This window comes from Parasteatoda tepidariorum, chromosome 5 (genome assembly GCF_043381705.1).
Source record: "Parasteatoda tepidariorum isolate YZ-2023 chromosome 5, CAS_Ptep_4.0, whole genome shotgun sequence".
In the NCBI taxonomy this organism is placed as follows: domain Eukaryota; kingdom Metazoa; phylum Arthropoda; class Arachnida; order Araneae; family Theridiidae; genus Parasteatoda; species Parasteatoda tepidariorum.
In genome coordinates, this window is record NC_092208.1 from 46,058,360 (window position 1) to 46,082,799 (window position 24,440).

Here is a 24,440-nt window from a genome sequence, read left to right on the forward strand (position 1 = left end):
GGAAAACATTTTAGATTTTCTCGAAGAAAAAAAAATTCAAGTTTTAAAAATATTTCAGTTGGTATAAAAATTTTTGAACGATTTTGATAATTGTAAATTAATTAATGCATTATGGAGTGAATTAGTTGGAGAAGTGGAGAAGTTTAAAAATTTTGAAATTGCCTATTAGTTGGGTAAACATTTCAGATTTTTTCAACAAAAAAAGAAAAGAAGAAACAACATATTTATTTAAGAGCTTCAAAGTGTTGGTTTTATAAGCTGCAACTGGGTACAGTCGATTCTTCCTGTGATAAAAGTTAGGGAACCCCCTAACTTTTATCACAGAGAGTTATCGGGTAGAGCTGAAAATATTTAGATTCCGGCGAAAACAATTATATATTATCTCAAATAAAGTTATAAATTAATTAATAGTTTTAAAGTGCAGAGGCGTATCTATGGGAAAAAGCGCCTATGGCAAATATCTTACTGGCACGTTTCCTAATATTAATATTATCTTTTTTTTTATGCAATACGAAATAAAAGCATTGTTTGAAGTATTTAACTCTTTTGGCAATATTGATTGCATTGTATTTTTTTGAAAAGATTGCATTGTATTTTTTTTAAAAATTAGATTTATAAATAAATAATAAATATAACAATAAAAATATCTCTTTTTAATTGTTAGGTATGCATTCACGTGTATTCAAAATCATCATTGGTTAGAAATAAAAAGACCCGTTTTATCATATTTATAGAAGTTTCTATTGCGTTTTTCCAATTGTCAATAAAAATTTTAACCAGCTGTTTAATTAAGCACAATTATATTTTAAAGTTTTACAAATATAATTTGGTAACAAAAATACTCACACACAACAAATGTAACTCTGAATTTAAGAAGAACTATAACATAACCGGATGATTGCCCAACATTTTCAAAATTAAAACTGAAGGAAATTGATATTTTTTTAAAAATAATCACGCTTTGCTAACATCAAAACAATAAAATCATCGCGATATAATAAATTCATTAAAGATCACAGTGTAAATAATTACGATTTGTTATCATAATTACAAATAAAATAGCTACAATCAAATGATATATATTTTGATTAGTTTATTTACTGTTCAATAAAAAAAACGATGCTCTCAACATAATTAAGTTTTACAAACATTAAATAATAACAGATAATAAGAAAAATATACACATAATTACATATATGACACTAGACTTAATAGCGACAATAATACATTCTTTAATAAGAAATAAATTAGAGGAAGTTGACGTTTCAGTTTATGAATATCTAGAAATAATTCATTTGCTAACAGTAGAAAAAAAAAGGACAAAAGTACAGAAATAGAACAGAATACATTCTGGTATATTTAATAAAAAAACAAATTATGAAAAATTCTCTTCGCATCACAATGGAACAAAATAAAGATAAAGCAAAAAATAAACATATTTGAATTATTAATTTTTAGACGTTCAGCGCTCAAAAAATAAATAAATAAACGGACCACCCTGATATAACTTTTGATCTAATGATCCGATCTTCACTTTCTCCTCATCTCAATGGTTCAAGGGGGTGACTTAAAATATGATAATTAATAGGTGCAGGGACGATATTTTAAGTTACATAATCCGATACTAAAACGTACTTTTTCTAAACTTTCTGTTTATACATGCCTTTTTCTGACGGATTTGGATTTCTGAACCCCAAAATATAGGTGTAGTCGCAATCTGAGAAGTAATTCGAGAGCTTTTCAAGCAAATTGAAAAATTTTTTTCCTCACAATTATGAAGGTCGTTTATAATTGTGCAAATTGTTAAAAAAAAACTTTTAGTAAATATTTATTATTTTATTTAATAACAGTCTTAAAAAAATTTGAATTCTAAGGTAAAAATTTTTTACATTGTTTTAAAAGAAGGTAATTTAAAGTGGGAAAATGTAATATTTCAACGAAATTGATCGAACAGTTAGGGAGAAATCAAATTTTAAATATCGACTTTTTTTAAATTCGATTTCTCAGGAATTCGAACTCCATATTCGAACTATATAAATTTAGACCAACCTGCAGAACAGTTTTTTCTTAATAAAAGAAAAATAGTTTTTAAAACTAATCAACATTAATTAGATTTAAAAGTTGTTTTTAAGGAAAAAGAGAAACATAAATCATTGAAATATTTGAGGAGAAGATGGCTTTTTGCATCTGTATGAAAATAAATTATAAGAATGCGCATGCTTCGTAACTAAACAGGCTCTAATTTTTCAATACATTAGATGCTCATTGTTTTTGTTTTTTTATATTCTTAAAATAAGGAAAATTATTTAATGAAGAAATATTATTGTGATAGTCACTCTATTGATATTTTTTTACGAGTTACTAAACTGTTGTGATGGATGGTTATAAACTATATATTATAACCTTAATGTTATTTTATTACCATTTTACTTTGATTATAAGAAATAAATATAATATATAAATAGAGGATACTTTATGAACCCTTTTAAAAGCAGTATAATAATTTTTTTTCAAGTAATATGATATGGAGTGGCAAAAATGTAATGTAAGTTATATATATTGTCAAAGCTATATAAAATTAAAAAAATAGTACTTATTTTTTCTATTTCTTTTTTTTTTGAAAGGAAGAAAGTGGCAGTATGAAATAAAAGAAAAGATATAGTAGAAATATTTACAAAATTTTGTGCTCGAGAAATATGGAAGCGTGTTCTATAACTCAAAGACAGCTTGATAAATATTAAATAAATTTAATTTAAAAATTCAAAACAAACACGACTTTAAAAATTTAAAAAATCTCTTTCTTCTTCTTCTTTTTTTAAAAATTTGTAAGTAGAGGGATTATGGAAATTTACACTTAAAGCATTAAAATATAATAAAAATTGTGAGTGAATAATACTTCTGTGACTTAGTACAAAAAAAAAGAAGAAGAAAACAATGCCAACAACTGACGATATGTTCCTTAATCTGGCCATTCAAAGGAAAGAAATAAAATCGAACTTTTACAAGTGGTTAAACTCAAAATTTATCTATTAATGAATATAGCTAGTAGGCAACTATTTGCTGAACGCAATGAATGTTACTTACTTAATATACACAAAATTATTTACTTATCGCAATTAATTTTCAGGAAATTTAAAAAATTATGTCCCCAGTAACATTTGAAATTTTAACATTTTTTATTACGTATTAATTTTAATAATAATGCATTAACGAATTATACAATAACTAATTATTAATACAAAAAATCAATGTGCATATTAAATGTTTTGTCATAAATCAGTAATAATAAAAACTGTTATAAATTCTAATTTATAACATTAAAAGGGGGAGAGCCAAATGTCCCTCTCGATCTATATATACAGACAGAGATGCCAACTTGCTCTGTTTAATGAGAAACTTTTTTCTAGTGGTAGCAAAATTTGTGTTTTGTTTCTTGGTTTATGTCAATTTCATATAAAATTATTTTTTCCGCCACTATAATTCGAAATTTCGTGTGAAACACAATTTCAATCCAGTTATCTAGTGGTAAGCATTTTAAATTTTACCAAAATTATCCGAAATTTTGCAAGTTTTGGCTTTTAACTCTCTACCACTTGGTAAAATATTTCGGAGAAATCTTGGCAGTTGGTTACGGTTAGTTTGTGCTTTATTTTTCATTTTTAGTAGAAAAAATGAAATGCATAATACACAAAAATGAGAGGAAAAAAAAAAATTAAATTCTCTGTAATTTTCTATAATGAATTGTCTCTTATATTTTGTCTCTTTTTTTCCTTCTCCCCCTTATCAGCGGCGATGACTTAAATTCTTTCTATTACAGCTTTGACTTGTTGTGAAGCAATGATAAGCTACATTTTCGAAAATTTCAAATTCCCTTGAAATTAAATATGTGGTTAAAATACTTTTTTTAAAATGTGAATTATTTTGGAAATTTTCTAAAATTAAAAATATTTTTATTGGAATGTAATAAGAACTTAGCAAAAAGAGTATTAATCATAATAATTAAAAAGTAAGCTTTATTCTTTAAATTATGATCTTATAATTAAAATTTGGTTTTTGCCGAAATCGTCGTAAATATAACAGCAGAAAAGAAAAGGCTATTATTATTTTTTTTTTTTAGTATTTATCGCGAATGTATTCATGAACATTAACAAATTACATTTAATCTGAATGTCTACCTCGATGTCTTCTTTCCGAGCTCACATGAAAAAGTTAAATGTTGTGTGCTTTTTTAAAAAAGCACTCAACATTTAATTTTTGATAATAAAAAAATAATAGGCACACTATTTTTACAGCTCCAGAATTGTTTGAAAATGTATAAAATATCGGAAAATAATCGTGAACATCGACAATTTTGATGCCCTTATTAAGTATAAACAAAAAATAAAAATTTTTGAACTAATTTTTCTAGGTTTATAATCACAAACTGTCATTCGGTGAGGTTAGAGTTACGATGTCAAGACCGTAATCAGACGAAGATATAAAAAGTAAATGTTAAAATCAATCAAAATTTTGATCACACGTTTGTCATTGCCTAATTTATTTTCTGTGTTGTGTGCATCGCATTGCGTTGCGTCTGAGTAAAGTTTTCGATCTATTTTCTAGGTTGTCCAGACCGTAACCCTGTCAAACCGTAACCTCAGGATTAATTAATTGAATTTAGCATATCAGAACTTAGTTTTTTCCCCATGTTTTACTAATTGAAGATATTTTTTGACTGAAAATAATTAAAGTAAGCCTTTTTATACATTTTATAACAATTTAACTTAACATTAAAATTTTTCAAATCATTTATAATATTAATAATTTTTGATGAAAAATAAAGGGTAAATATGGATGAAATTATTAAAAAGAAAAAATTGCTCAATAAAAGAAAAATAGGTTCAATACGTTTATATGTTTATTAAATAAATGATACTTTTGTCTTTTTATGATTTTTAATGAAATGTATATAAACCTAGAAAAATTAGTTCAATAATTTTAATTTTTTGTTTATACTTATAAGGGCATCAAAATTTTCGATGTTTACGATTATTTTCTGATATTTTAAACATTTTCAAACAATTCTAGAGGTGTAAAAGTAGTGTGCCTATTATTTATTATTATTATTTTTTTTATTATCAAAACTTAAAGGTTTTAGAGATCTGCCCATATATGTACATATATAAATTTTGAAAAAAACATTTAATAAAACTTTTAAGTAAAAAAAATCGTTGATGTTGATTGATTTTGCCCCTTTTTGAAATAATGCTCCAGTGGCATTCGCCATACTTGCCATAACCCTAGATACGCCACTGTCACCCGTCAACTGAAAGTACTTTGTTTTATTTCAGTTGCCGCATACAAATGAAATCGAAGTCTTAAGGAAGGGGTGATGTAATAATAGCACCAATATTTTTCATCTTCTTAAATATTAAACAATAAAAAAAAAAAACTGTCTGCTTAACTACTTCTTGTCAATATTTAGAACAGACGTTCATAGAAGCTTTCGCAATGCATTTTGCTTTGCATTGCTGAATTAAACTCTTACTAATGAATTTCGAAATGAATTAGTTAACGGATGCATGTGTTGAGATTGCGGTAACATGTTTTTATTTCAATTGAATTAAGTAGAGAGTTTAGTGTTTAACTTAGAAACGAGCCAGTAATCAACTAGTATAGAATATTTATGCTGGAAGTTTATTGATGACGTTTCTTTTCACTTATTTATTCGAAGAAGTTATTTATAACTTCTTGCAATAAATAAGCAAACCTTGACAAAAAAGGAAGTTAAATCTAAACGTGCGATATTATATTTAAGAAAAAGAAACATGCATTCACTTTTATCTCATACGGAAAAGGAAATGTTTTATAAGTTGATAGCCACGCTGTTCGAAATCTCAGGGACAGTGAAGTGGAATAAATTTTCCTCCTTCCATTTAAATCTTTCAACTGAATCGTTTGCAAATTGAATTAATTTTATACGAAATTCATAAATTACTATGAATGCCGGCATAAACACTATTTAGGTGTTCGTAATTACTTTTTTTTAAAAATATTCGGCGCTTACATTCGTTTTATTAAAAAATAAAAACAACTCGAGGAATTATGATCTCTAAAAGCCGGTTAAAATTTTAAATTGTAAAATTTTAAACGAATTTTCAGTGACATTATTTTTAATTTTTTAATTTGAGGAACTTGTAGCATCGTGACCGGTACTGATTCGCAGATTCGACTCTTTTGATCGATTTTTTTTCCTTAATTTGGTGAAAAGCATATATTGAATTCGATTGAAATAATAGTAAATGATTTATGATTAATAATTCCTTTTCACGTTATAAAACTCATTACTTTTTAATTAAATTTAAAGGAAGAGAAGGAAGAATAATTTTTTATGTTTTTAAGAATAGATATGAAAACTACAGGAAATATAAGAACCGGTGCAGAGAACTTCTAGAAATTTTTATAACTTATGCATGCGTACAGGCTGAATTCTATCAATGCATTGGTCCAAATTTGATGATTTCATGTATTGATATGAGCTAGGAAATCGGAACACTATGGTTCCGTGAAAGAATTAAAGGAGTTCCAAGAGTTAGGAATTTTTTTAAATCAGTCTTTTTAAAAAATTTTGAAACCTGTAATTATATCTAGATTCAGTTAAGAATCCATTATTTAGTTAATATTTTGGTTGTTTCTATGAAATTAAAAGTAATGAAAAATAAATGGCATTTTTTAAAAAATATTTTTTAGAACAATATATTGAATACATTATCTAATATATATAATTCTCTTACGTGGCTCCCAAGTTTTGGTTGTATTACTTTTCCATCGGTAGTAACGTTTGCTTTGTTTTGTTTACGTTCCTATTTCTCTTACACGGCGAATCGACCAATGATTGCCTCTAAAAATGTCACATGCCAAATCTAGCTGAGGTGGCTCAACATATAGCGCTTTTAAGAACGGAAACTGAAATAACCAGAGAGCATCAGCTGCGGCAATCTCATACTATTAAGCTAGGCAGAAGTGAGTAGTCTTTGTCGATAGATCTCTATTTTAGTATTTTGTCGAAAGCGCTTTTTTTCACGAATTTATATATTACGAATTTATTTGACAATTTTTGATTTATATCACGAATTATAATATAGCACATTTCTAAGGGGTTTAACGAATTACATGTCATTTATTTGAATTCAAATTTATTTTAATGACTTAGTTTTTACTAAAAAGATGTAATTTTTTTTTTAAAAAAAAGTTTTTATATGGATTTGAATGATTGTTTTGAATTCTTAGAATCTTGCACCTAAGTTAGTAGCGAGCGAAGCGAGCTTGGTTTGCGGAGCAAACTATATAAGATTCCGTAGCAATTTTCGGGGGTTGGCGAACGTTAGCGAGCAGGGGGCGCAGCCCACTAGTTTAAACAAATTACGTTAGCATTTTCAATTGGGCTTTAAAATAATAAAAAAGTAATTGAAGTCTTTAATAAAGAAATATGCTTCCATAATAGTAATTTTTAGCATTTATAGCAATTCTTTTTCGTTTTCATTCCAAAAACAAATTTATAACTTAACTCTTTATTTTACGTCAGCACTATGAATACAACTCTCATATTTTAAGATTATTAATCATCAAACGAAGAAACAATTTCATTACACTTATTTTATTTTATAACCGACGTTTAACAGCTGAGCTTATTCTGATTTTAGGATTATCAATATTCAACTCCATAGCCTTGTAATTTTGAACCCAATCCAGATGACAAGGGAACTCCCGGATAAATTTGCCTTCGTGGAGGACTTATTGATGAAGCTAACCCGCGTTTGCGTTACATGGAGAGGACGAGCTCGAGAACCTCCTGCGGTTAACCCGATAACATATGGATTCTAACCCATGATCCGTCTACCATTGAGGATATTTTACGTCAGCACTATGGTCGGTGCGAGCAGCCGGATTCTGAATTCATATCGACCAGTTATCGCTAAGGTTCGAACCTGGGTCACTTTAATAGGAGGTGAGAGCCTTACTACTCGTATTAAGTATATTTATTAAAATATAGTAGTCTTTCATAGGCTAATACAGTTATCTTTATATGCTTTATTTATAAACTCGGGGTTCCACCAAAAGTAGACTGATCATTTAGGGTTCCATAGCCGAAGTAAATTGCAAACTGCTGCTTTAAGCTGTGTCATAATCGCCAGTCATGTGGAATTTCCCATTACAACCATTAGCATGGGAAAATGAAAATATTACCTGGGGCAAAAGGTTTAAACTGTAGAAATGTTTCATTATTTATTATTAAAATTTGAAATGAACATAAGATGTGACTAGATGAACGCAAGATAGAATACCCTTATAAAAAAAATTCTTATGGTCTTCGAGGTCACCAGGTATATTTTTTCTCAAGGTTAAAGATAATATTATAGGTTTCACATTAAGAGTTGATTCTTCTTCTTCTTCTTCTTCTTTTTTTTCTTCTTTCAAATTTGTATCTATACATTTTTAATAGAAACGTCTCATGAACCAGTGTTCGATCAAATTCTAAGGTCGTGGCTTTGAGCCAAAATGTTTCAGAACAAAGCAAGTGTCTATTTTCTTACTTTAAATAAATAGAGACTTAGTCTACTGTTTTCAACGTAAATATTTTTCGAATTTTAATTTTAAATGCTAAGGTAATGGATATATATCTCAAGCGAAAGACTTATATAAAAATATTGCAGCCTCCATTTGAGCTCAATGAAATCTAATAAATAGGTTTCGATTACTAAATAATAGGTGCGATTTTGTTTCAGAACAACTAGAAACTCATTTCATTGCACAACCTAACAGCACATGCTCTAAAATGTTATGACAAAAAATATTTATGAAAAACATAACTAACTCCCATTGCTTCAGAAGAAAAAATTTTTCTAGTAAAATTATCGTTTCTTTATTATAAGTGATTAGTCAAAAACTACTTTTATTTGATAATAATTTTTTTAAAAATTTTATTTCCCGCGTTTTTAAAACTTGAGCTGAAAAAAAATATTCATTTTTCCTTTTACTCAATAATACTATCTTTGATGAAACATTATTACAAACTAACTTTTTAAATATATTCACAAACTATAATAACTAAATAGGCTGAGTATTTAACGGAATAAATAAAAAAAAATAATTCAATTATCAAAAAAAATATGAGCATTTATTTTGTAAGAATCTAAGAATGACACATCATCTTGATAATAAGAACGACACATCATCTTAAGATGACACATCATCTTCCTTTTTTTATATGAAAGAATAATGCTGACATTAAAGAATAATGCAACAATAAAACTTCCATTTTCAGTCATGAGATTCAGTCGCGACCTTTAACTATGCATTAAAGCATTTTATATATTATTATATTGACTCAGAAGAGAAATATTTATGAATAATATACAATTTCTGGGCCTTTAGAAATTAGGAATTTTCAAAGATAGAAATAATCGCTTCATAAAAGTAAACTTTTGTAAAGGGTAAAACGTTTTTTAAATAGATCAAATAATTTTAGTTATGAACTTAACACTAGATTGCCCTAGGAAGTCATTTTGACTGCTTTTTAACTTCAATTAGAAAGACAATGATGTATATAATAGCACAATTTCTTAGAATTTTGTGACTTTTTGTACAGCATATAATTTTTTTAATCGTTAATATTTACTAATAACTTGTTATATAACTGTTCATAATATAAAAAATATTAAAAATTAATTTTAAACAAATTTTTTTACGTATTAGTTATTTTGTCACAATCCAGTAATTTTGACTGCTTTTGGGCAATACAGGTATATACTAAGTTTCAGTCTTTCAAGTGTTAATAAAAGTTAAATTGATTGCTTTCTTTGATTGATGAACTTATAATATATTTTAATTTTAAGCTATAATTTAATCGATAATTATTCTTTAAATGTTAAGTTCATTCCGCTGTGTTTAAATTTAATTATTACATCAATTTCTAAGCATAGAATAACAGCACTAAGTTTTAAATTTTTATAACAGTCTAAGTTTTAATTTGCAAATATCTAATTCTTTAGTCTGTTAAAAAAGAATAAGTAAGCCTAAAAAAATTTGAAGTTATAAAGAAATAAAAATATAATTAAAAATAAGTAGAAAAAAAAAACAATTTAAGACAGTTAAGTTTCTTTTATTTTTTATGATAAATTTTATATCTTAATTTTCATTCATTTGCAAATATTTAAATTATCTCATTGAACGAAGCTTTTTAAATAATTCTACAGAATTTTTACGTATCATGACATTAAATCGTTACATTTTGTTTTATTTTAATATTTAAATACTTTTAATAACATCTTTTAAGTATTTTTTTTACCTTTCCTCTTAAGGTACACTTCACGATTTAATTCTGAGAGCTGATATATGCACAAAAAGCTAGACACTATTGTGACTAGATCACATTTTCTAAGAAGCATGTAAAATTTACCTTTAAAATTTCATATTACATTAAAAGTTTTTTTCCCTTTATTTTATTTAAAAAACAAAATTGGATAGTTGATAATAAATTGACGATTTAACTCTTGGACGCAGAATTTTTGCTAAACATATTTTTCATATTTTTTTTTCATTATTTTGTATTAATTTATGTCAAAATAAGTGAAAAATATTACTTTAGCATTTTAATAATTAATGGTTATGAAATACAGTACACCGGAATCTTTTTCTGGGTTAAAGGAAAAAATTTTCAAACACTCATTTTTCCTTTTTTTTTTCTTTTTTGCAGCTATTTAAATCTAAGTGAAACAGTAATTCATCATTGAAATTTCTTTAATTTACAAAACCAATTATTAATAAATTTTTGAATATGAATGAACACATTTTTTTTTCAAACTACTTTTTTTGATATTTAGATACAAACATAATTCTAACAGATTTTTTTAAAAACTATTAGATTTTTTTTTCATAATTAAAAAATACCGAAAAATATTTTTGTTTGTAATTAGAGAGTCAAAAAAATTTTTTTGAAAGGAAAACTGGTGCTCTATCTGAGTCAAATGGTTAAGAGATATACTGTTTTTAAAATCACTTGATGAAAAAAACCAGCAAGCAAACCTACATATTTCATCATTTCTATTTTGTTTTTAAACTTTTACATAATATAAAACATAAATATATTTAAGATAACATAATATATACATAACATACATAACTTTTACATAATATATATTTAAGACGTAAATTATTTTTCATTCTTAGATTGAAAGTTGTGTTACACTAGTAAACTAATTTTGAAACATTTTTACTCAGGGAATATGAATAATAATTTGGCTTATACTCTAACTGTAAGAAAAAATAGTTTCAAATGAAAATTAAATTTACGTAATTTTAAAATTTCTTGAAGCGAAACTTCAAAATTCAAACACTAATTACTCTTCATTCGCTTTCAAAAGCGTATTCGTGTTGCTAAGGTTAGAAGGAACAAAGAATAATTGCTCTAAACCTGAATTATTTAGCAAAGGTGTTTTTAACGGCTTCCCCTTCCTCCAAAATATGACGACACCGGACAGAAAATGAATCGTTTTATTTGGCTCTTTGCCAAGTTACGAATGGCATTCGCTTCTGAGGGAATAAGGAGAATCCATGCACAAAGAAAAAGTAAGGCGAGGGATGGTTTATTTTTATTTTTTTACTAACCATGTCATAGTCAACAAAGCCATTTCGCCTTCACTCTTTTCAAGTACGCACAGAACAGCTGTTGGATTTTAGGTGTAGTGCTTGCTGTGACTAAATGTTGTTGTTCTACGTAATAGGAATAGGTAATTTTAGATAGCTGCTCATGGCGTATGTTTTTATTCTAAACAAGTTTTTTCAAATATGAATATGGAATTACGAGTGATGCATTTTAATTAGGTATCTCGCTTTTTTCTTTGTTCTATATTTTATATTTCAAGTTGGGTTTTGATTATGCAAATAAGCATCGCATAATATTTCGCAACTGAGAAAATAATTTTACACTTCTCTTGTAAGTTACCAATATGATGGAGGAAGAGCCTGGATTGTATTATGTGGAGGACACGGAACCTTTAATTAGTCGCTCGAGTATAAACCGAGATAGTTCTGAGATTACTATGTCAACAGCCATGAAAGCAAGAGATCACGAAAATATGAGTAAAAAACGCGTGTTGAGAAATCTCGTTGTAACGGGATCTTCGTACTTTATATTTTTCTTAGGATTTCAATCTTTGTCAAATCTTCAAAGTACTATGAATTCTGATGGAGGCGTTGGAATGGATTCTCAAGCTTTAGTTTACGTTTGTGCTATGATATCATCTTTGCTGTTGCCAGATCTGTTAATAAAACATTTTGGATGCAAAAGAACAATTGTATGTATGCTCCTAATGAGTGTTCCTTATATTGCTTCCAACTTTAATCCTTCAAGGAGTATCATAATGCCATCTTCGGCTCTAATGGGTTTGGCTATTGGGCCTCTCAATTCAGCTGGAGCCTTATATGTGAATGAAATGGCCTTACGCTATCATAAAATACATCCAGAGGAGTCATTAGATTCAACTGTGTCTAAATTTTATGGTTTCTTTGGTTTTTTCTCCGAGAGTACTCAAATATGGGGTAATCTTATATCCTATTATGTTCTTTCGCCAAGCGCAGCCCATATACTAAATCATACCAATATCACTTGTGGAATTGACTTTAGATTTGGTGGCAACAGCTCAAATCCTAATCTAGAACCACCTACAGAAGACAAACGATTTTTATTAGTAAGCATATATCTTCTTAGCACTGTAACTGCTGCTACTTTGATGGGACTTTTCACTGATAAGTTAGACAATGATGTTGGCAACGGTGAACGTTCTTTGGGTTCTGGCACAACGGATCGTCTGCTCGCAACTATTAAGCAAGCTAGTGTTCCAGACCAAATATTGCTCCTTCCCATTTCAATATTTGTGGGCATAGAACTTTCATTTTATACAGCAGAATTTACGCAGGTAAGATATTTAACCTATTATTATTTGTGCATGAAAATAGTTTATTCTTGAAAATTTTTCACTCCAGTTTAAATAATTTATAAATTGTCGTGTAGAAAATTAAATGTCAAAAAATAAGTTCTATTCGAATCAACAAACATTCTTCAAATTTATGTTTAACATTTAGATTTAATTCGTGTCAATCTATATTTTCCTATTAACCTAGTGCGTTGGCTTTGGTATTTTTGCTGTGATAGATTTGCTGTGAAATATTTACTGTGATAGACAGGTAGTACCTTAGAGCAGTGGTTCCCAATTTCTTTCGGGTACAGAGCCTCTTCCTTACAGAGAATCTTCCTTCGGAAGAAACCCGATTTTATAGAAATTGTGAACGTTATAACCTTAAAAAGAGTATTTTTAAAACATTTAATTAGAGAAATGAGTATTTTTTTTAATCGTTTTATCATTAATAATCTTAAATTAGGTTTTATTTTTGACAGTTAAATTTGCTGACCTTTGCTATATATAATTTAGCTGTGTACGAATTTGTTTTTGGTGTATATACATAACCTGAAAATGAATAAAATAAGACGAATTATGGTTCGCTTCGAGACGAAAACGTTGAAAAACTGGTATAAACGTGGAACATTGTTATTAGAAAAACATATTTCTTTATTAAAGAATTATTTTATTTCGATTTGAAAAACGCTATAGGAAATACTAAAGCAATATTTTGTTAGGGTTTCGTGGAATACCATTTGGGAACCATTGCATTAGAGTTTCCTTCCTATCGGATTACGGGAATGACTTGTTTATCGATGATAACTTGAAATATTATTTTGTAACATTTATGAAATTTATGTCGTTAAAACTTTTTGAAAAATTTGAAATAATCGATATAAATCTGGGAAATAAACAAAGAATAAAATAATAAACGTTGCATACTGAACCACTTATTACGAATTTTTATGAGAAATCCGCAAGAAACATTTTCTTCCTATGAACTTCGAAACTCGAACAAAAATATACTTTCGCTGAACATGCCTATATTTTTTCGATTGATTTCGTTTTATAAAAAAAAATTTTTTTTTGCTTTTAAAACTTTGCCTGAAGATATACTAAGAAAAAAAGTATGGTCAAAACTACGCGAATATGATAAGATTTACTGTGTTTCTGGCTCTATGGGAACACCAGAAAGCTTGGTAATTTTTACGGAAGTGCTTTTCCAGTGATTTTGGTAAAATTAACAATAAAAATGGTTTTATTATCATTTGTGATAAAATGTGGTAATTTTATCATGTTATTTTAAAACATTATGGCAATTTGTTTATTTTTTTTTATTTGATATTGCGTTCCTTATTTTCAGTTTAGTACTTTTTACTAAATTTGTGATAATAAGAACTGTAACAGTTACCATACGAACGGAAAAACTACCAAATGAATGGTTTAAATACCGTATATTTTAGTTTTATTATTCATAATTATGGTTATTTTTTTTTTCACCAGAAGTGTCATAAATATACAGTAAGGTAATTTTAAAATTTTTTTTGTGAATGTTTTTTAAATAATAATTATTATTATTTTCTTTATATATGGATCGCAGATATTTTTAGTTACCTGGTGCAACATTTTTGAACATCTTCTAAAAAAAAAGGAATTATGAAAGTTCAAAACCTAAATTACAAATGAAATATGTTGAACTGTTTCTAAGGAATAAATACTAGCATTCAAAAGTGAGAATTTTTTAGTTTTTTTACATTTCAACTAATTGACGACTATCATGGATTTTTGATCAATTAATGGCGGTAAAATTTTTCCGTAGGGGTAGCTTTATAGGGTAACTTTAATAGGGGTAACTTTTTTTTGCACAAATCCGTTATCTTGTAAGAGAGAGTTAAAAATGTAAATTTTCAAAAACATAAGTACGTTTTTTTTTTAAATTTTCATTAGGTATAAAAACTTCTGAAACACCATCATAAGACTTATGAAAAACTCTAATGCATGTACGCTATATTTAAGTTTATTTAGTTTCTGTACCAACTTCTGTACTTCTGTTCTGTATCCAAATGAAAACATTAAAACTTAAAGTACAAGAAATATTTCGCTAATATAAACATCTGTAGGATCTGATGGAAATTTATTTCTTATTAACGAAATATTTAATTAACTGTTTTAATGAAATGAGTATTATAATCATACAATTATTGCACTTATTACTAAATGTATATGAATAACACTATTGTTTTTAAAAAAATTAAATATTTATGCTATGAATATTATATTTAATCGCTATAATTATGCATTTTTTATTAATGAAATGATTAATATTTTTACTGTTTACAAACCTGCTTTAATATGCAACTGATTCTGAAGATGTTACTATCCTTAATGGAAGTTTTAAAGCGAAGATTTCTTCTTTATAAAAGTATTATTTCATTTTGAATAGCTTCTTATCAAGCAATAACGTAACTTATTTCATCATATCTTACTTTATATTTTATTGAAAATATTTCAGTCATCTGTAATATCACTTAACATCAACCGAAGATGATATCTAATATTCAGTGTGATAAGATTATATTAGTCGACTTGGACAAATCAAATCAATACGCGTTGTTTGATTATTATTTTTTTTAAAAATGTCAGTGCCTAGCTCCAGCATCTCTTGTATTTTCATTACTTATCACACTATATAGTGTATATAATTTTTTTTTAATGTGCATAATTCTAAGATAATGTGATGAATCACTCAGTGACATGCGTAACTATTATTTTTTTTATTAAAAAAATGAAGAAGATTATTATTTGCATTCAAAATTTATCTAAATTTGAACAAACTGTTGATAAAATCATCCGCTCAATTGTTTCGTAATTTAACTGGATGCGTCCCAAAAATAAAGATAACGTCAATTTTCAGTCAATATAGCTTTTGACGGTGCACGCGTTATCCACGCATTTTCAGTACAGAGAAGGACTAGGTTGCTTACGTACATTTGTGTATTTGTACGACATTTTTTCTGAAGTTTTTCTATCGGATTATTTCTAACATTTAACAAATGGCGGATTCAAAAAAGATGAATAGCTCAAAGCATCTAAGCGATTTAACGAGTAATTTTTCCATTAATCAAGAAGAGGCCCCCGTGGAAGTCGGTTTGAGAAATGGCATGAACCAGAGAAGAATATTGCGAAACTTATTTATCAGCAGTTTCTGTTATTTTCTTTTTTATACCGGATTTTGGTGCCTTTCCAGTTTACAAAGTACAATGAATGGTGCTGGAGGCATAGGCGATGATTCGCAAGCTGTCATCTATGGTATGTCTTTACTTTCATCACTTTTCCTGCCAGATTTCTTGATTGCGAGATTTGGAAGCAAGAAGGTACTGACTGTGTGCACCTTGTTAGGCTGTCCATACTTAGCCGCAAACATATATTTACGTTGGGACACAATGATGGTGGCGTCCGTACTGTATGGCCTGATTAATGGACCCTTTGTAACTGCCCAAGCTGTGTACATAGAAGAAATCGCCTCCCGTTTTGAAAAAACGATTAATCAGAATATTGAAGTGGTTATGGCCTGTTTCTTTGGATTTTTTGGTATCTTCTCAGAATCTACTAACATTTTTGGTAACATACTTGTATACTATGCTTTTAAACCTAATACAACCGATGTTGTTTCTACCAATTCAACGGGTTATGATTGCGGCTATCATTTCAAACCAGGAGGTAATGATACCAATTCTAACTTGGAACCTCCTCCGGATAGTGAAAGACTGCTCCTGGTTGGTGTCTTCGTCGCTTTAGGAATTTTCGCTGCTCTGATCCTCGGTTTCTTTTTGGATCCTTTGGGGAACGATTTAAAAGAAGGCAGAGGATGCAATATCATATTTAATCGGTTTCTGTCCGCTGTGAAACATTTGAAGAACCCGCATCAAATGCTACTCATTCCTATTGCCATTTACATGGGAGTTGAGGGACCTTTTTATTCTAATGAAGTTACGCAGGTGAGTTGAATGATTTTTTGTTCTTCTTTTTATCATGAGCACCAAAATAATTTGAAATGAATGAATTTTAGTTCACTAACTGATTAAAGGATTGAGATTTGGTACATTTCGATTGATTTTGGTTGGGCATTTGTAGAATCATTCATTACTTAAATTCGATGAATATTTTTCTTACCTAGAAAAAAAATATGGATTTCTTTCAATACCTAAAATTCTTGATGAAATTTTATGTGTTTAACTGATTCAGGATAACACCGTTTTTGAAGAATCTTCCATGTTCAAAATTACGTTATTCTTATCAGAATGTTTTTATTCTAAGTTTAAAAACCTATGTCTAAATCTTGACTTTAACCAATGTTAAACAGTCGTTATTGTTAGCTTTTATAGCGATTGTATTCTTTTATTTCCACTGACATACACAGTCGATTTACAAAAACATTTATAACAAGAAAAAGTCGTTTGGTTGCCTAGCAACCAGAAAGTTGCAGTTATGTTTACAAGAGTTGGCAGACGAGTTAAAACAATTATTTAAACTAATTGTTAATTGATGTCGCAACAGTTATTACGTGACAGTTATTTATTATCAGTTACATGACGGAATTCGTTTTTTTAATGTATTTTATGCCAATTAAATTTTTATATTTTTTCATACTTTTGTTTTACGAGAGAATATTACATGATTATTTCGGCTCTAATTGTTTGGTTTTAATGAAATATAGAAAAAGAATTAATTAATGGGTAAATCCGGTGTGAATGGGATAAATCATAATATTAGTTTATAAATAAATAAGAAAAGTTTATAACTCTTTAATTTGGAAATAGGCTGCCGATTTATCATTATTTTTATTTACACATTTTTTATTTATTAAATATACATTTTTAAAAAAAAATTCACTAAAAAGTATCTACATCCTGAGTGCCGATACTTTTTTCCGTAAAATCTATTTTTACTGTTAAACTTTACGGACCAAAAAAATCTGACATACCGTATTTTTTACAGATATATTGACTATGAAATCACTTAATCACTGTAATTAAGTAAGAATTACAGTAAAAATTACGGTATGAAATTTTACGGATGTTGCGCTCAGGTTGCCAGTACTTTTAACTGTAATTCTATCTGGACTTTTTCACAGTGTAGTACATCAAACTAAAAATATTGAGAAAAATCAGTTCTACTGACTATTTTGTGTTCATCAATTAATTGTATTAATGCAAATAAAATTTATTAAGTTAGCTCGAAGAATTATTTTGAGATTATTCAATTAACAGGATAATTTTCTGCTGCTAACTCAGATTTATCATGCATTTCTTATAAGTCCCTTTATCAGTGGCCCCCATCCCCCCCAAGCTCTTGGGCGCATTCTTGGGCAAATTCTAAATTCCCCCCCAAACTATTCGTTTTATTTAGTGTAAAAATCCCCCCCCCCAAGCTTTAAGTGGGCGCATTGTGCGCCCACCTTCCCCCCTGATGGGGGCCCCTGCCCTTTAATCCATACTTATTCATAATCTTTTTTTAAATATGTCAAGATTTTTAGGTAAATAGTTAAAAACTCGAGACATAGTTTCCAATGTGTTTTTTATTATTATTTTTTTACTCTGAATCAATGCAGTCTAATCGAAGCTCTCTGCACGTACTTTGGTAACGTAACCCTCGAGTTCATCAGTTATAAGTAATTTACTGTTCTTGACTTGACTTGACTTGATATATAATGATTCGAAGTACCTGCCCGCGAAAGCGGGCATCTCACTTCTTCATCGGTAGTGAACCCTTAGGTGACTATGACTAGTTGGCTGTAAAAAAGTAGAAATTCCACAGGGGGCTGTGGTCGTCTTGGGATGATATCGGGTCAGCTTGGAGGAGATCTCTGCGTCTAAGGCATATCTGGGAGTAGAGATCGGAGTAGAGTTTGGAGATCTGGGTCCTTGAGGAGCTCTTGTAATTCCTTGAATAGCAGCAGGAACCTGGTGGCTTTGTCTGAGGCTTTGCTGGGCTGGGTGGGTCTCTCTCTAGGTCTTCTTCTGGGTCTTGCACCACAGCCGGAATAACAGGCTGGGTGCTCACCTAGGCAGTTTATGCACTTAGCAGGCTCGCTCACTGGTTTTGTACAAGTGTACGTGAAGTGTGCATTGGCACACTTCATACAAGCAGGCTCAGCATGGCATGTCTTCTGTGTGTGTCCGAACTGTTGACATCGGTAGCATTGTATTACGTGACGGCCGCCACGAAATCTCTCGATCTTAACAGGAGAATCTAGGAGTCTCTCGATTTCGAAGATATTGCTGTGGTTTCCACAATCTGGCAAGATGACTAGGTAGAGGGGGAGGAGCTTGAGTTCCTGGCCACGCCTTTTCCTCAACTGTTCGATTCTGATTGGCCGCAGCTCTAAATCTATAAGTTCTTTTTCGAGATCTGGGATTTCGATGTCTGTGCTAAGTCCTCGGATGAGGGCTTTCAATTTTCTACGGGTGGGTTGTAGAATATCAGTCGGTTCGCTGTTTTCCACTGGAGTCTCGGCGATATCCGGGGCTGCAGTAATAATTGTATCTNTAACCCTCGAGTTCATCAGTTATAAGTAATTTACTGTTCACTCTTTCTTACTTTAATATGTGCTTCCGTAAGAGGGCGCTGTTATCGCTACTGTATTTCTGACTCGATCGCGCGTGTCCGCTTTTTATATGGGTAACGCTTGCATAAAATTGTAATGAACAGCACAAGTAAATGAGTTACACTCAAAATGATGATTTAATTACTGTGACAAACATAATCCATGATATTTTTCTGCTTATTGCAGTGATATCTTATAACAATTAATATTCTGTTCTTTTTGCTAAATATGGTTTTACATGAAAACATCGAGTATATATTTACGTATGCATTCATTGCGTCAAATTCAAATGTAAAATTGTGATGAAAATCACGAGTAAAAAAACTAAAATCAAAATGATGTTTTAGGGAGTCCAAAATATTTTCAATATTTTGCAGGCTTTTACATTAATTTAATGTTATTTTTACCCATGTATAATTATACTTCTATATCCTGTATAATTTTTATTTCCCTGTATAATTATACCCTATATACTTCTTTTACCTAATAGCATTTTATGAAGAAACTATTAAATTATTTATACATACATTTTGATCGCGCTAATAGATATACAATTGTTGTAAACGGCTGGTATTGATAATTTTAAATCAAAATGGAGAATTTTTTAATTATTGAACACATAGCACAACTGTTAAAAAAATGGTGTAAAGGTCAGTCTGTTGGTACCAAGTTTATGTATTTTAAAATGTTATTTATTTTGCCACACATATCTTTTAGAGTTTAGTGGCGCCATTTCTCTCAATTTTCTTTGCAAGCAGCTTTATTTAGTTAAAAAATGAATAAATTAAAATAAAATTGAAGCTCTAAGAATTTATGAAATACGTTAAACTTTAAAACTTATAAGTTATAATTTAAACTTTTAAGATTTGTATTTTTTTATGTTATTTATTCGGCTTATAATGTGTGTTGTTTGAAACAAAATGTACAAAACTTTTAAAAAAAAAAAAAATCATTTAGAAATATTTTTATTTGTATATAAGTTTAGNAAAAAAAAAAAAAAAAAAAAAAAAAAAAAAACGAGAGAACAGAGCTAAAAAAAAAGTTATTTATATAAAAAAAAGTATTAAGTGAATAAATCTCTTACAAAATCAAATGATTTGTTTATCAGAAATTTTTGTTCACGGATTATTAGTATAAATTAAATTGCATTGCTGATTTATTTTATTTAATATTATTATTTTGAAATTGCCATAATTTCTGATAAAGGAATCCCTTTTTTGCAGAAAAGCAATGATAAGAACTTATGTTTTTCTTGTAAGAGGGAATTCCAATAATCTTGACGTCATTGGACGTATGATGTAATGGGAAATTTCAGTTTGAAACCTTACACTTTTTCGCGTCACACCGTTTTTTAAAACCGGTTAAAAACGATGTTTTCAATTTCAGGATTTTTACTTGAGTCCCTCCCTCCAATCAAGCGATATTAAATGCAAATATGAAAAACTGTAATCACTGATTCAGGAGGAGTTGCTGGTAATTTAAATCACGTTTGAATGGTTTAGGAATTGTCATTGTCATTCGTGTAATCTCAAATAGAATGAAGTAACCACATATATGGTTAAGTCACGATTATAACCGGTTTGTAAGAGAATAGTTTTATATCGGAAGGAAAAAGACAACGGAGGCAATTTTTTAGAAAGAAAGCTTTAATGCTTATTTATCTTTTTGTCATGTGTTTTTAATCTTTGATAGACGCAACTGAATTATCAGAGATATAAAAAAAACTTGATAACAAAATAATTGATTGTTACATCTGGTATTCCCGATCGATTTGGTTTTGAAATCAAATAAATATTATCTAAATTTTATCGATATTTTGGCATCGGTTATTTAGCATATTAGACGTGTCCTTAAACCATGTAATGAAGTGCCGATTTCATTGATGTTTACTTTAGATTGGATAGAGTTTTTGATTGAGTACAATTTTTGCTACAAAATTTTTACACATTTTATCCGACTATGTATGTAAAAATTTTCCTAGAATAATTGCAAGGAAAAATTTACACTCTTAATCGAATTTTATTCTAATAGAGTATTAGGATAGGAATTATGTATATTTAAACATCTTAATAATTTTGACGGCATAGTTAACTTGTTACTTCGATGGATATATGCAAATATATTTTCCTTTTTAAAGTACTCTACGTATGGAAAAGTTTTCCTAGAACAATTGCACGCTAAGATTTAAACACAATTTTGAATTTTACTATAATAGGGAAAAAGGTGGAACTAAAAAATCTACTACGCAGTACCCATTTTATGAATCTTTTTATAAGTTCTCAATTCTAGAGTACTTATAACGGCAATGTCAGAAGTATTTCATACCACTTATAATTAAGCATTTCTGATGTTAATAATAGTTTGGTGATTTTTACGTTTTTTCGAACCTTAACGGTAAGAAACAATAAACCGTAAGAAATTGTCGTATTGTTGTTAACACCAATTATACTTAATAAATTTTGGTAACGGGTATAAATTGAAATGAAAAATAAGTTTTGTACTTTTTTGGTAACAGTTATAAATTGAAATGAAAAATAAGTTTTGTACTAAAAAGTTAAATTAAAGGGAAAAATGTGCTTCTTCATCTAGAAAAACCCCCATAAAAATCGCCTTATAATTATTGACGTTTAATGCCAATGGTGTTCAGTCAATTTTAGTAATTGGTACTATAGTTATATTGTTGATTGGTGTTTTTAAGTAAATACTAAACATACTAATATTGGTACCAAGATACCTTAGTGGTATAGGTTTTTACACCCCATTGAAAGGGATATATATATATAGGAGACAATTGTTGACCATGGTGATTTTTGACTATTAGGAGTTGACCTCGAACAACAACATAATGCTAAATAATACTTAATATAACAATTTTTTTTTATTTTGAGGGGATGAACTTTAAAAAACATGTTTTTCTCAATCTGATTACATAATGCCACCGGGAAGGGCAACAATAAATAAAAATAAAAAACTTGTAATTTTTTTAGCTTAATTAATTGCGTTGGTATATGTGCCTGATGTGCTGATCACTGCCAATTTATTGATTATTTACTATTTTTTACCTCGTTAAAAAAACGGATATTCAGCTAGCTAGTAAATAAAAGCAATTAAATTATCAGTTCAGTTAAAGGAATTAATTTAGTTAAACTAGAATATTAGTTAAGTTATGATACAATAAAAGATGATATCGCAATAATATGATGAAAATGTAGATTTTTCATATAACTTTTTGAAAAATGTTTTTTAATGTGTATTAAACCAGGACAATTGAATAATAACCTCATATTCTATGGTCCTGGTATGCGGCGAGTACTATATAAAGCTCTCTATAACAGTATAAAGTAAAATCGAAAAGTGTATTTATCTTTCGAATTAGATTCAGAATGATAAGACTATAAAGTTGAACATCATTCTATGCGTTTACGCATATAAGCGATGATTGTTAGATTTTGTGTGCAAACTTATAATTGTGTACCCCTCTCTCGAATTGGGAAATGAAATTTGCGTGAATTAATTAATATCAATAACTAACTCACATTAATTTATCAACGTTGTTCTCAATAATTACATAGCGATGGATATGGGTGATTCTTTTTAAACATGAAACAATTCGGGCCAAAAAATGTCTTCAAATTTAAAGTCTTCAAAATAATCTAAAATTTTTTTTTATACTTCTTTAGTTACATTTATTAATATCTTACAGACAGCAGTGTAGTTTATTGACATTTGCTCGAGAAAAAAAAATAAAATAGAAATTCACCAAATCATGAATGCTAGGAAAATGACATATTAGCTTAGAAGTTTAAAAAACAGTCATTTTAAGTTAATAGTAAGTAACTCAACTTAAGCCTTTATGTTAGATGGACTATAAATTGCTTTAGTAGACCCAGGTTATCCACTGTACTTAGGTTATCCACTGTAGAAATACAATGAATCAAATTTTTTTGTTGTTGCTGATATGTACAGAATAAAATTGTGTATAATAATCAATCATTAAATAAATAAATAACTTTGATTACATCCAACCATATTACAATCATACATAAACTTGGTATTAGGTTACTATTTGCGTTTCCTCCTTACAGTATTAGCAGTTAAAAAAAAAATTCTGGTAACATTTCAATGTCCTGGAATTCCTAAGCCAGGAAAATGACAACCAGGATAATGACAAATTCGCCCTTTTATGGCATATAACTTTACTTTAATTTAATATTTTGGCCTAAGACGTTTACATTCTGTAGAAAACAACAGGATTTCTTAAAATAACTCAGATAAATCTATGTAGTTCATGTTATTAATGATTTCAAGAAGCCAGGAAAATGACAACACAAAAACATACTCATCTTGAAAAATTTTTTGAAATAGATTTTGAACCAAAAAATTGGTTCTTTATTCATGCTACAAGACATGTTCAAATAGGAGGGTATCTAATCAATCTATTAACATAAGATATTGATTGCTGGCTCTATCTATTTTGGTTATAAACCACTAAATAAAAGTAGCCAGAAAAATTACAGATTTTCTTGCGACAAACAAATATTTGACAGAAAAAATTATTTTAAACGGAAGTTTTTGTAAATAATACCCTCTACGTATATTCTAGAAATGCTTACACCGGTTGAGATTAAAAAAATTTGATATTGAAAAATTTATGGGAAGTTTTGAAGTTAGTTATTATTAGAAACATTGTTTGGGACATGCCAGGAAAATGACATTTTGAAGTTCAATTAAACTTTTTAACTATACAAAACAGTCAATGCTAGTGCAAAGTCATTTTAAAATGCTAACAGCAATGCAATTTATTACTTTTTTTTAAAAAAAAAGTTCTTTTAGTATTATAGCATTATATATTGGAGCAAGGGACAGTGAATTGTCATATTTCGTGAGAATCACCC

The 24,440-nt window shown here is 28.6% G+C and overlaps 1 protein-coding gene across 2 annotated transcripts in view; it reads left to right on the forward strand.

Moving 5' to 3' along the window:
* The first annotated feature begins 11,538 nt into the window (after positions 1–11,538).
* The window catches only part of LOC107450242 (UNC93-like protein), a 40,768-nt gene continuing 27,866 nt past the window's right edge, over positions 11,539–24,440 (forward strand). Inside the window, exon 1 of one of the 2 annotated variants that reach the window (XM_016065998.4) lies at positions 11,539–12,956. In XM_016065998.4, coding sequence (XP_015921484.2) covers positions 11,988–12,956 — 969 coding nt within the window. In that variant the 5' untranslated portion in view covers positions 11,539–11,987. Of the gene's footprint in view, positions 12,957–15,856; positions 16,937–24,440 lie in introns of those variants that run through there. The other variant, XM_016065999.3, reaches the window with a different exon arrangement.